The sequence below is a fragment of the Carlito syrichta genome, unplaced genomic scaffold, assembly GCF_000164805.1.
Source record: "Carlito syrichta isolate Samal-C Ts95f unplaced genomic scaffold, Tarsius_syrichta-2.0.1 Scaffold94802, whole genome shotgun sequence".
Classification (NCBI taxonomy): Eukaryota; Metazoa; Chordata; class Mammalia; order Primates; family Tarsiidae; genus Carlito; species Carlito syrichta.
Window position 1 is genome coordinate 53,108 of NW_007038898.1, and position 11,376 is coordinate 64,483.

Sequence of the window (11,376 nt, forward strand, 5' to 3'; positions counted from 1 at the left end):
TCTGTCACCCAGACTGGAGTGCAGTGGCCGCTCCCGGCCACTGCAGCCTGGACCTGCTGGGCTCTGGCGATCCTTCCACCTCAGCCTTTCAAGTAGCTGGAAATACAGGTGAACACTACTATGCCGGTTAACTTTTTGATTTATTGTAGAGATGAGGTCTCGCCAAGTTGCCCAGGCGGGTCTCGAACCTGCGGACTCAGGCAATCCACTCACCTCAGCCTCCGAAAGTGCGGGATTACAGGCTGAGCCACCAAGCCCAGCTCTGATTTTTCTATAGATGGGGTCTCACTATGTTGCCTAGACTGGTCTCAAACTCCTGGGATCAAGCAGTCCTCCCGCCTTGGCCTCCCAAAGTGCTGGGATTATAGGTGAGCCATTGTGCCCAGCCTTAACATTTTTTAATGACCTCCACTGCTGATAGGACGAAATCCCAATTTTTTTTGTTTCCACAAGAGCCCAGAAAGCCTGCTCCATAATCTGTTTCCTGCCCATCTTTGACGTTGGGTCCTTCCCTCCGACTAATCTCCAGCCAGGCTGAGTTACCACAGTTCCCTGAGCCTTCTGGCCTTGACTTACACTTTATCCCAAATGTCCCACCCCCATCAAATCACCCCTTCATCTTTCAAGTGGAACAGTGGAGCCCTTCCTCCCTTCCCAGCGGACCAAACACTTCTCTTTTCTGCCTCCCTGCCTGCTACACCCAGTGCTCCTAACCCAACATCTACTGGACCATGGAGAGTTACTGCACTTGGGTGTTTATATAACCGTGTTTTCACTTTTTGACATAAGCTGAAGGACAGGCACCCGCTCTAACCCTAGCATCAAGCCCAGTCCTTGGCATCTGGCAGACACTCAGAATATATTTGTAAATGGATGGATTTTCTTTCACTCCCTTCATGCACATTTCATCTTTTTTTTTTTGGAGTCAGTGTCTCACTTTGTAGCCCAGGCTGGAGTGCAGTGGCACCATCACGGCTCACCGCAGCCTCGACCTTCTGGGCATAAGCAATCCTCCCACCTCAGCCTCCATGAGTGTGCCACTGCACTCCAGCCTGAGCTGGACAAAGACCCCCCCTCAAAAAAAAAATAAAAGAGAGAAAGAAAAAGGAAACTCACGTGGAAAAACAGGAGTCTGTACTTATAGATTGAAAACTTCCCCAGGTTCTAAACACTTCTGTTCTGGCTGAGAGGCAAGATCTGGGGGCTACATAGGGCTTTTGTTTTAGGAATGGTGTCGAAATAAGCCGTTCACAAGGTCAACAGCCAGGTTCTGCTGAGAAAACACACACTAAAACAGCTGCGAGGGTGTGGGTGTGTCTAGGCAGGGCCATGGGGGTCTGCTCGAGGGAGGGCCTTGTGCTGGGCTTGCACGGGGTTCTGTGTAAGAAAGGAAACACAGATGGCCGGGCTTGGTGGTTCAGCCTGTAATCCCAGCACTTTGGGAGGCCAAGGCGAGCGGATTGCCTGAGCCCGCGGGTTCGAGACCAGCCCAGACAACTTGGCAGACATCGTCTCTACAATAAATAAAAAATTAGCGGGGTGTGGGAAAGCGCGCCTGTAGTTCTGATTACTCGGAAGGCTGAGGCAGAAGGCTCACCGGAGCCCAGCAGGTCGACACTGGGGTGGCTGTGAGTGTGACACTGCACTCCAGCCTGGGCGACAGAGTGAGAATCCAACTCAAAAAAAGAAAGAAAGAAACACAGACTAGTTATGACGCTTCTGGGGGTCTGTTTTTCTCTCCCTTGTTTCAGAATATGTCCTGGAGAAGGATGCCCCAGCATCCCCCCACCAACCCTGCTGCTGTCACCGGACAGTCTGAACTGCTGAGCGCCCTCTGGTGGCACCGCCCATGCCTTACCACAGCCTTGCCGTCCCCTGGGAGCCCCTCAAATGACCAGGTCCTGTTTCTCAGACGGGGTGCTATAGGAAGTTATTTGGGAGCTGTAAAAATAGGCTGTTTCAGCGGTTGCCTCACTTGCCAGTAGCGCAGTGGTTTTCCAACTGTGTTCTAAGGAACCATGGATTGTCAAAAATGCCTGCTCCAAATTCAATTTAGTGAGTCGGGCTAAAAAAAATCGTAACTTTCAGCTTTAGATTTTGTTATCAAATGGTTTACACTTATCAATACAGCCTCACAGTTCCTATAAATTAACTTTGATAATAATTGTTATAAATTAAAATGTATAAATGTATACCTCCTATATCTATTGTGTCTGTTATAACAGTAATTTTCTAATATATAAAATTTCATTTCACTGCTTTAAAGTTTCACTGCTTTAAAAAAAGATCGTAATCCCTTTCCCTAGTGTTCCTAATCACTCTAACTCTGAGCTGCTCTTTCTTGCTTTCTTTCTCACTCTCTTTCTGAGTCAGAGTCTCACTTTGTCTCCCAGGCTGCAGTGCAGTGACATAATAGCAGCTCAACTTCCTAGGATCAGACGATCCTTCCACCTCAGCCTCCTGAGTTGCTGGGACTACAGGCACATGCCATCACGCTCAGCTAATTTATGTTTAATTATTTTTGTAGAGATGAGGTCCTGCTATGTTGCCCAGGATGGTCTCCAACCCCTGGCCTCAAGCAAGCCTCCCACTTCAGCCTCCCAAAGTGCTGGGATTCTAGGCATGAGCCACTGTGCCTGTCTGCTTTTTGTTTTCGTGTTTTGTTTTGTTTTTTTGCCACAACACCATGGCACTTTTTATCCTCTAATATATTACAGATTTATTATATATTTTCTTACAGTTATTGCTTATTGTCTGTCTTTCCCCCTCTGGAAGGTAAACTCCATAAGACAGGGACCTTTGTTTTGTTCGCTGACATATTCCAAGCACACTGAATAGGGCCTGGCAGGTAGGAGAGGCTCAGTAAATATTTATGGAATGATTTCATTTTTATTTGCAGAGCGATTAGTGGGAATATGGATTGGCAAGGGTCTTCTGGGAGCCGGGAAGGAAGGTCCCAGGCTTGACCGTCCTCAGCTTGGTCAGGAGGAAGGCTCTACTTTCTGTTTTCTCCCTGCATGTTTGTGGGCACCCCCACCCCCAAACTCTTCCCGCCCAGAGAAACATCACCTGAGTACTTGTCAGGGTCACACTGGTGGCAAGAAGTTTCTCCTTTGTTTGAATAAGTGTTGGCTGGGCAAAGCTTGCAGAAAGAGGAGCCCTGCTTGGCCGCGTGCGTGCCGGGTTTGCAGGGGAAACATTCCGAGGTGTAGGCCACCCCTGGGGAGGAAGAACAGTGTGGATGAGCAGGGGTGAAGTTTGGAGACTGAGGGCCCCGGGGACGGACTCCCACCCCTCCCTCAAAGTCCACAGGCCCGAAGTCAGCGACAGCCCCGGCGCCGACCCGTCCTTGGTACCTGTGATGGCGATGTTCCTCACCAGCACGGGCTTGGGGGCCCGTGACCACACTGAGAAGGCCGTGGTTCTCCAGTAGAGGACATTATTGCCTCGATTGAGTTCTACCTAAAAGCCACAAACGGAGCATTAGTTCATCGCAGGGACGGATGGCACTCATCGGCCCGCCAGGTCTCTTGAGATCTCTCCTTCGACAGCCAGCAAGGTAGTCCCTGTTCTGACCTTCTCCCTCTTCTTCCTCAGCTTCGCCCTTCCTCTCAGCTTAGCTTAGCTCTGCTTTTTTCCGAAGCCTCTTCTGACAATCCTCCCACTGCTCTCTCCATCACATATAACACGCGGTTCTTAAAGGCGAGACCAGCAAAGGGACCCAAGGGGACTGACGGACGGGTGACTAGTGTCCCCTCATTCTTCTCTGGTTCTACAGGAAACACTCCCAATCCCCAGAAACCTCATTTCTTTCTTTCTTTCTTTTTGAGTTGGGGTCTCACTCTGTTGCCCAGGCTGGAGTGCAGGGACACGCTCATGGCTCACCACATCCTCAACTTCCTGGGCTCAGGTGATTCTTCCATCTCAGCCTCCTAAGTAGCTGGGACTGCAGGTGCATGCCACCGTGACTGGCTAATTTTTTTTATTTTTATAGACGAGGTCTCACTCTGTTGCCCAGGCTGGTCTCAAACTCCCGGGCTTAGGCAATCCTCTCACCTTGGCCTCCCAAAGTACTACCACATCCTCATCAAATCAGACTCCTGTCCTGTCCTCGGAGGGGCGGAGACTCAGATAGGCATGGTGGTGGAGGGGAGCACCCCTTGGAGAAAGGCCCTCGGTCCCTTCCTGGGGTCTCCCGGAGAGGCTGGCGTGACACTCACGCTGTGGAACTCCCATCCTTTCTCTGTGGTCCTCATCCATCTGTAGTCGTCTGTACTGGGCTGGCACTGGTCATTCTGAACCTGGGCACAGGAGGTTGGGACCAGAGTTACAGCTTTCTAAGGAAATGAGCACTTCATCCTCCTATCCCTTTCAACCACCTCCCCACCACCACCACATCGCACCAGCCCTCTAGCTGGCCCTTCCTCTGGGAGAAGGTCGCAATTGCCCTCAGGTACTGAGCTCAGAACCAAGAGCCTTGGAGGAGGGTGGGTACAGGCTGCACACACGATCATCTGAGCACTGACACTGGAGAAATCACTTGTAACAACCCAGATGTGCTGTTTTCATTTCTGAACAGGACGAAACACCCAGAAATCTCCCAGACCCAGATTCTCTTCTTCCCCTTCAGAGTCCTTTGACTTTTGTCCTTGTTTCCTCTTCTCTTCTTTTTTTTTTTTTTTTGAGTCGGGGTCTCACTCTGTTGCCTAGGTTGGAGTGCAGTGGCATGTTCACGGCCACCGCAGCCTTGACCTGCTGGGCTTAGGTGATCTTCCACCTCAGCCTTCCAAGTAGCTGGAACTACAGGCGTGAGTCACCACGCCCGGCTAATTTTTTAATTTATTGTAGAGATGAGGTCTCGCCAAGTTGCCCAGGCTGGTCTTGTATCCCTGGGCCCAGGCGAACCTCTCGCCTCTGCCTCCCAAAGTTCTGGGATTACAGGCATGAGCCACCACGCCTGGCTGTTCCTTCTTTTTTTTTTTTTTTTTTTTGAGTCAGGGTCTCACTCTGTCACCCAGGTTGGAGTGCAGTGGCATGATCAGAGCTCACTGCAGGCTCTACCTCCTGGGCTCAGGTGATCCTTCCACTTCAGCTTTCCGAGTTGCTGAGACAACAGTAGCACACCATCACGCCTGGCTAATTTTTTTTTTATTTTTGTAGAGATGAGGTCTTGCTATGTTGCCCAGGCTGGTCTCGAACTCCTAGCCTCAAGTGATCCTTCCACGTAAGCCTCCCAAAGTGCTGGGACAACAGGCGTGAGCCTCCACACCTGACCCTCTCCTCTCCTCTGGTGCCTCAGCTCATTTTGCCCACAGTTCTCTCCAGAGGGAAAACACCTGACTTCCCGGCAGTTCTGCACTTGGCGTGGATCCCTGCAAGTGAGGCTGAGCCTCTGAGTCTTCACCTCCGTGTCCCTGAAGGAACCCAAGCCCCTTCCCCACAGGACGGGCCCTCTGGAGGGCTGGCACGGTGTAGGGCAAGGTACTCTCTCCCCTGACACACCCTCCCCCCTCAACCCGGGGCTTACGAAAAACTCAAAGATGATACTGGAATCTGGGTAGTAATATTCAAAGTTCACGGTGCCCGACTGCTTCAGGTTGACAGCATACATCAGCGTGGCAGTGCACTCATCCGTGTTGGACGCAATGTAGTCGCCACGGGGAACCCACTTGGACCTGAGAGGGAACAGAAGCCAGGCTCATGGCGGGAGTACAGCCCACCTGGCTCTGTGCCATGTGCACGTCTCCATTCCTGCTGGGTCTCAGGGGAATTCCAGACTGTGGGTCCCAAGCCAAAGCTTGGACCTCCAAATGCCAGTGAAGAAGGACAGAAGATGCTCTCGGGGAGACCAGGAATCCTGGGATACAGTCCACGGGAGGAAGGCAGACAGGTGTCCCCACACCATGCAGAACTGCCTGAGAAAACACCTGGCAGGCAGAACGTGGGAAGGAAGCGTGTATGGGTCGCTTACTCTCTCCCAAGGGATGAGCTGCATGCTTCATGTTCATGGTATCTTCCTATCATGCGCTAAGAGAAAGCGCTATTTTATTTTATTTTTTGAGTCAGAGTCTCACTCTATCTGTCGCCCAGGCTGGAGTGCAGTGGCACGATCACAGCCACCGCAGCCTCGACCTGCTTGACTCAGGTAATTCTCCCACCTCAGCCTTCCAAGTAGCTGGGATTACAGGCATGTGCCACCAGGCCCAGCTCATTTTTTGATTTATTGTATACACGAGGTTTGGCCAAGTTGCCCAAATTGGTCTCGAACCTTTGGACTCAGACAATTCTCTTGCCTCCACCTCCCAAAGTGCTGGGATGACAGGCGTGAGCCACTATGTCTGGCAGGAAGCGCTATTTTATTTAATAGATGATGAAGCTGAGGCTTGGAGAGTACTAGGTCCGATGTCACAATGCCAGCAAGTGGCAGGGCTGAGATCAAACCCAGGGCCGCCTGACTCCAAAGGATGTAGTTAGTAGACACAAACATTCTTCAGAACACGAAGCCCACCCAGTTTCATCCACCTGTTTTTCGGAAATGTCCACATTCAGAGGCTGCATGTAAGTGGTTTTCACAGGAAGAGGAGAGGCCAGAGAGCCCCGGGGGCAATCACCCTAGTCATGCCTGTGGGTCTCCTAAGTGTGCGTCCACCCTCCCCACCTGCCCACAGGCTCTTCCAATGCCCACCACCACACCGGCTCTGAACAAGCCCCCAGGCTCATCTGCCGGCTGCCAATCCTCATCCCCCAAGCTCTCTCTACACGGAGGCTGGAGAGATCGCCAGACCAAAACTCCCGTGCTCGAAGCTCTTGTGCCGGATGCCTGTTGCCTTTAGGAGAGGATTCAAATCCCTGGCCACCCTTTGTACTCCAGCCCTGTGGAATTTCTTTCCATTCCTCTGCCAAGCTTCCTCTTCCCACATGCTGTTCCATCTTTCCTCCCTCCTCCCTTCCTTCATTTAATTCCTACTTGTGTCTTAGAGTAAATGTCACTTAATCTAAGAAGTCTCCCTTGACGCTATCTGTCTCTGCTAAGTTGGCCTGAGCTCTGTTTCCCTCCGCGCAGCCACAATCCCAATATGCCTTCTTTATTTTTAGTATATTATGAGATATTTAAGACCTATATAGGCTGGGTGCGGTGGCTCACGCCTGTAATCTTGACACTTTGGAAGGCTGAGGCAAGAGAACTGCTTGAGCCTAGGAGTTTGAGACCAGCCTGGGCAACACAGCGAGACCTCATCTCTACAACAACTCAAAAAATTAGCTGGGTAGCGTGCACCTGGAGTCCCAGCTACTCCGGAGGTTGAGGTGGAAGGATGGCCTGAACCCAGGAGATCGGGGCTGCGGTGAGCTGGGATCAGGTCACTGCACTCCAGCTTGGGTGACAGAGTGAGACCCTGTCTCAAACAAAACAAAACAAAAAAACCCAAAACCAAAAATCTTCATGTAAACGATATTATCCTTATATGTCCTGAAACTTGCTTTTTGGGGAGGGGCTTCAATATACTGATTGTGGGGTTCACCCATATTCACATATGTAGCTCTTCTTCCTTCATTTTTGCTTCTGTATAAGGTTCCTTTGTGTGGTTCTACCATATTCATTTGTGTGTTACTTGTTGAAGGACATTTCGATTACCTGCAATGTTTTGTGCACCCTCTGCTAGGAAACTTCTTACTCTTGTCTCTTTATACAGGCGTCTGAGAAGAATGCCTGGAAGGAGCACTGTCAGGCACATGGGCATGTGAACTTCCAACTTAACCAGCTACTGCTACACCATTTCTGCTCCATAATCTCTCCAAAGTTGACACTGTCAAACCTGGTCAGGCGTGGTGGCTCAGGCCTGTATTCCCACCACTTTGGGAGGCCGGAACAGGAGGAGCTCGAGCCCAGGAGTTAGAGACCAACCTGGGCAATATAGTGATACTTCATCTCTACAAAAAAAAAATATATGCCAGGTGGTGGTGCATACCTATAGTCTCAGCTACTTGGGAGGCTGAGGCAGAAAGACTGCCTGATCCCAAGAGGATGAGACTGAAGTGAGCTGTCATCATGCCAGCTGTGCCAGGTGGCTGGTTCATGCCTGTAATCTCAGCACTTTGGGAGGCCACAGGAGAATCATGAGGCCAGGAGCTCCAGAACAGCCTGGGCAACATAGCAGACCCTGTCTCTACAAAAAATAAAAAAATTAGCCAGGCATGGTGGTATGTGCCTATCGTCCCAGCTATTCAGGAGGTTGGGGCAGGAGGATGGCTCGAGCCTGCACGTTAGCCTTGGCAACAGAGTGAGACCTCAACTCAAAAGGAAAGAAACTGTCAGACTTTAAAGCTGTTGCCGATATGATATGAGGGCAGAGAGCAAGCTTACCTTGCTCATTATGTATCTGCAGCACCAGTCCCAGGTCCAGCACACAGGAGGGACTCAGGGCTTATAAACTGGGATCAAAGACAATCCCATGACTTCCCTGGTTTGCCTGAGACCACCCAGGTCTCCGGTTGCTTGAGAATGGCCAGTGAAGGAATCTCAGATTACTTCACACGTTTCCCCCTGGGTTTGCCAGAATAACATGGTATTTCCAGCTCTTCAATAATCAGGCTATTCTCAAAACAGAAAAACACAACGTGAACGCATTCAACGTATCCCAGCCAACCTAATGGCATTGATCTCTCCTTGCTAAAGAGAAGTTTAATGTTGATGTGTGCCATGGCATCAGCTATAAATAACCCCTGAAGTTTTATGAATAATTAAAAGGATGCCATAAGTGGGTTACATTTGCAAAATGCATCACAATTTTGAATTTTTTTTTTGAGTCAGGGTCTCACTCTCTGGCCCAGCCTGGAGTGCGGTGCTACAATCATGGCTCACCGCGTCCTTGAACTCTTGGGCTCAAGCCATCCTCCTGCCTCATCCTGGAATAGCAGGCGTGTCCCAGCATGCCTGGTTAATTTTTTTATTTTTTGTAGATAAAGGATTTTGCTGTTACCCAGGCTAATCTGGAGCTCCTGGCCTCAAGTGATTCTCCTGCTGCAGCTTCCCAAAATGCAGGCATGACAGGTGTAAGCCACCTGGTACAGCCAACACCCTTTCTCTTACTTTCTTCTCACTCCTGTTCTCTCTTGCTTATCTCAGTCTCTGATAGAAGCATCTTAGCCCTGAGGCATCTACCAGGAACCAAGGAGGATCCCAAAAGCCAGGATATGCTGCTGTTCCAGTTGATCATCTGTTTTGTTCCCAATTTTTTACTGCATGCCTACTGTGGGCCAGACGCTATGTCAAGTGTTGCAGACACAACAACAAACAAGGTGGACATGACCTTCTCCTGCTTGGAGAGCTTGTGTTCTGCTTCCAGAAACTGAACTAATCACATTATTCATCACAGTCATGACTGTGTTGAGCACCATAGGAGAAATCCAAGATGCTACAAGTGGCCGGGTGCCGTGGTTTATGCCTGTCATCCCAAGCCCTCTACCTTGGGAGGCCAAGGCGGGAGAATCCTTTGAGCCTAGAAGTTCGAGACCAGCCTAGGCGACATAGTGAAATCTCGTCTCTGCAAAAAGTCAAAAAAATTAGCCAGTTGTGGTGGCATGTGCTTATAGTCAGTCTCAGCTACTTGGGAGGCTAAGCCGGAAGAATCGCCTGAGCCCAGGAGATTGAGGTTGTGGTGAGCCATGAGCACCCCACTGCACTCCAGCCTGGGTGACAGAGTGAGATCCCAACTCAAAAAAATAAAGATACAAAATAAAATTAAAAAAAAAAAATATATATATATATAGCCAAGCTTGGAGGCTCAGCCTGTAATCCTGCGCCTTTGGGAGGCTGAGGTGAGTGGATTGTCTGAGCCCGCGGGTTCGAGACCCACCTGGGCAACTTGGTGAGACCTCATCTCTACAATAAATTGAAAATCAGCCGGGCTGGTAGTGCATGCCTGTAATTTTGGCAATACTCGGAAGGCTGAGGCGGAAGGATTGCTGGAGCCCAGCAGGTTGAGGCTGCGGTGACTGGGAGCAGCCACTGCACTCCAGTCTGGGCGACAGAGTGAGACTCCAACTCAAAAAAAAAACAAAACCATATATATATATATCTTTTAGCAGGCATGGTGGCTCACACCTGTAATCCCAGCACTTTGGGAAGCTGAGGAAGGAGGATTGTTTGAGCCCAGTAGTTCAAGACCAGTCTTGGCAACATGGTGAGACCTCGTCTCTACAAAAAATTATATATTTTTAAAAAGAAGATAAATCCGGACGCTAAAGTAGACGTGGCCTGGAGGAGCTGGGAGTAGAAGCCAGTGACCAGCAGGGAAGCTCTGAGACAGGATAGTCAGGAGGCAATGCTGTCTGGGGTGATGCGAGGTGGTGGGGCTGCATCCAGGAAACACAGAGTGGACGGGAAAGCTGGACACCGAGGCTCCCGGTGGCTGCTCAGTCATGCCTTTCTGAGGGGTAGTGGAAAGCCTCATGGCCTCTCCAGGTGGCCCTTTCCCCTCCATTTCTGCAGAGGAGAAATAGCCTCTCCCGCTCCTGGGAATATGTGGGACGCCTTAGGATCCAGGCCCTGGAAACAATGTGTCCAGGAAGCACAAGCAGTTATTAGCCTGCCACATCCTGCCTCGCTGCGAGATAATGGCTTCTGGGCTCTCAGTGCAGTCCTGGGGGAGAGAAGAAACCCTTCTCTTCCAGGGGCAGGAATTGATCGAACCAGGCCTGCACCTCGACCGGGGTCAGGTGACATTAGGACTGAGATGGGAATTGGTGTTTTCCACCCACACGTTCACTCTCCTTCTAAATGTGATGCTCCCTAGCTTTATCTCTGTCTCCGATGCTAATGAATTTCACACATAAAATTGAACTCTAAAATAACACTAAAATTGGCCAGGCACGGTGACTCATGCCTGAAATCTCAGCCAAGGCAGGAGGATTGCTTGAGTCCAGGAGTTTGAGCCCAGCCTAGGCAACATAGCCAGAATGCATCTCAAGAATAACAACAACAACAACAACAACAACAACAATAACAACATTAAGATCAAACTATGTTTGAAAGGCTTGCTGTTTGGTTCAGACAAGATTTAAGTACAGGAATAGGTGACATTGTTCCCAATTTTAGACATTCAAGTATAGCCGGGCGCAGTGGCTCATGTCTCTAATTCCAGCACTTTAGGAGGTGGAGGCGAGAGGACTGACTAAGTTCAGGGGTTTGAGACCAGTCTGGGCAACTTGGCAAGACTTCATCTCTACAATAAATCCGAAAATTAGCCGGGCATGGTAGTACGCGCCTGTGGTTCCAGCTATTTGGAAGGCTGAAGCAGAAGGATCACTTGAGTCCAACAGGTGGAGGCTGCAGTGGCTGTGAGCATGCCACTGCACTCCAGCCTGGGTGACAGAGTG

At 50.2% G+C, this 11,376-nt stretch overlaps 1 protein-coding gene across 2 annotated transcripts in view; it reads right to left on the reverse strand.

The window, feature by feature from the left end:
• KIAA1324 (KIAA1324 ortholog) overlaps positions 1-11,376 on the reverse strand; it is a 45,798-nt gene that overhangs the window by 28,972 nt on the left and 5,450 nt on the right. The window contains exons 3-6 of one of the 2 annotated variants that reach the window (XM_008061675.2): positions 5,528-5,675; positions 4,221-4,301; positions 3,357-3,462; positions 3,070-3,219 (exon numbers count right to left, since the gene is read on the reverse strand). In XM_008061675.2, coding sequence (XP_008059866.1) covers positions 3,070-3,219; positions 3,357-3,462; positions 4,221-4,301; positions 5,528-5,675 — 485 coding nt within the window. The remainder of the gene's footprint in view (positions 1-3,069; positions 3,220-3,356; positions 3,463-4,220; positions 4,302-5,527; positions 5,676-11,376) is intronic. The other variant, XM_021714178.1, reaches the window with a different exon arrangement.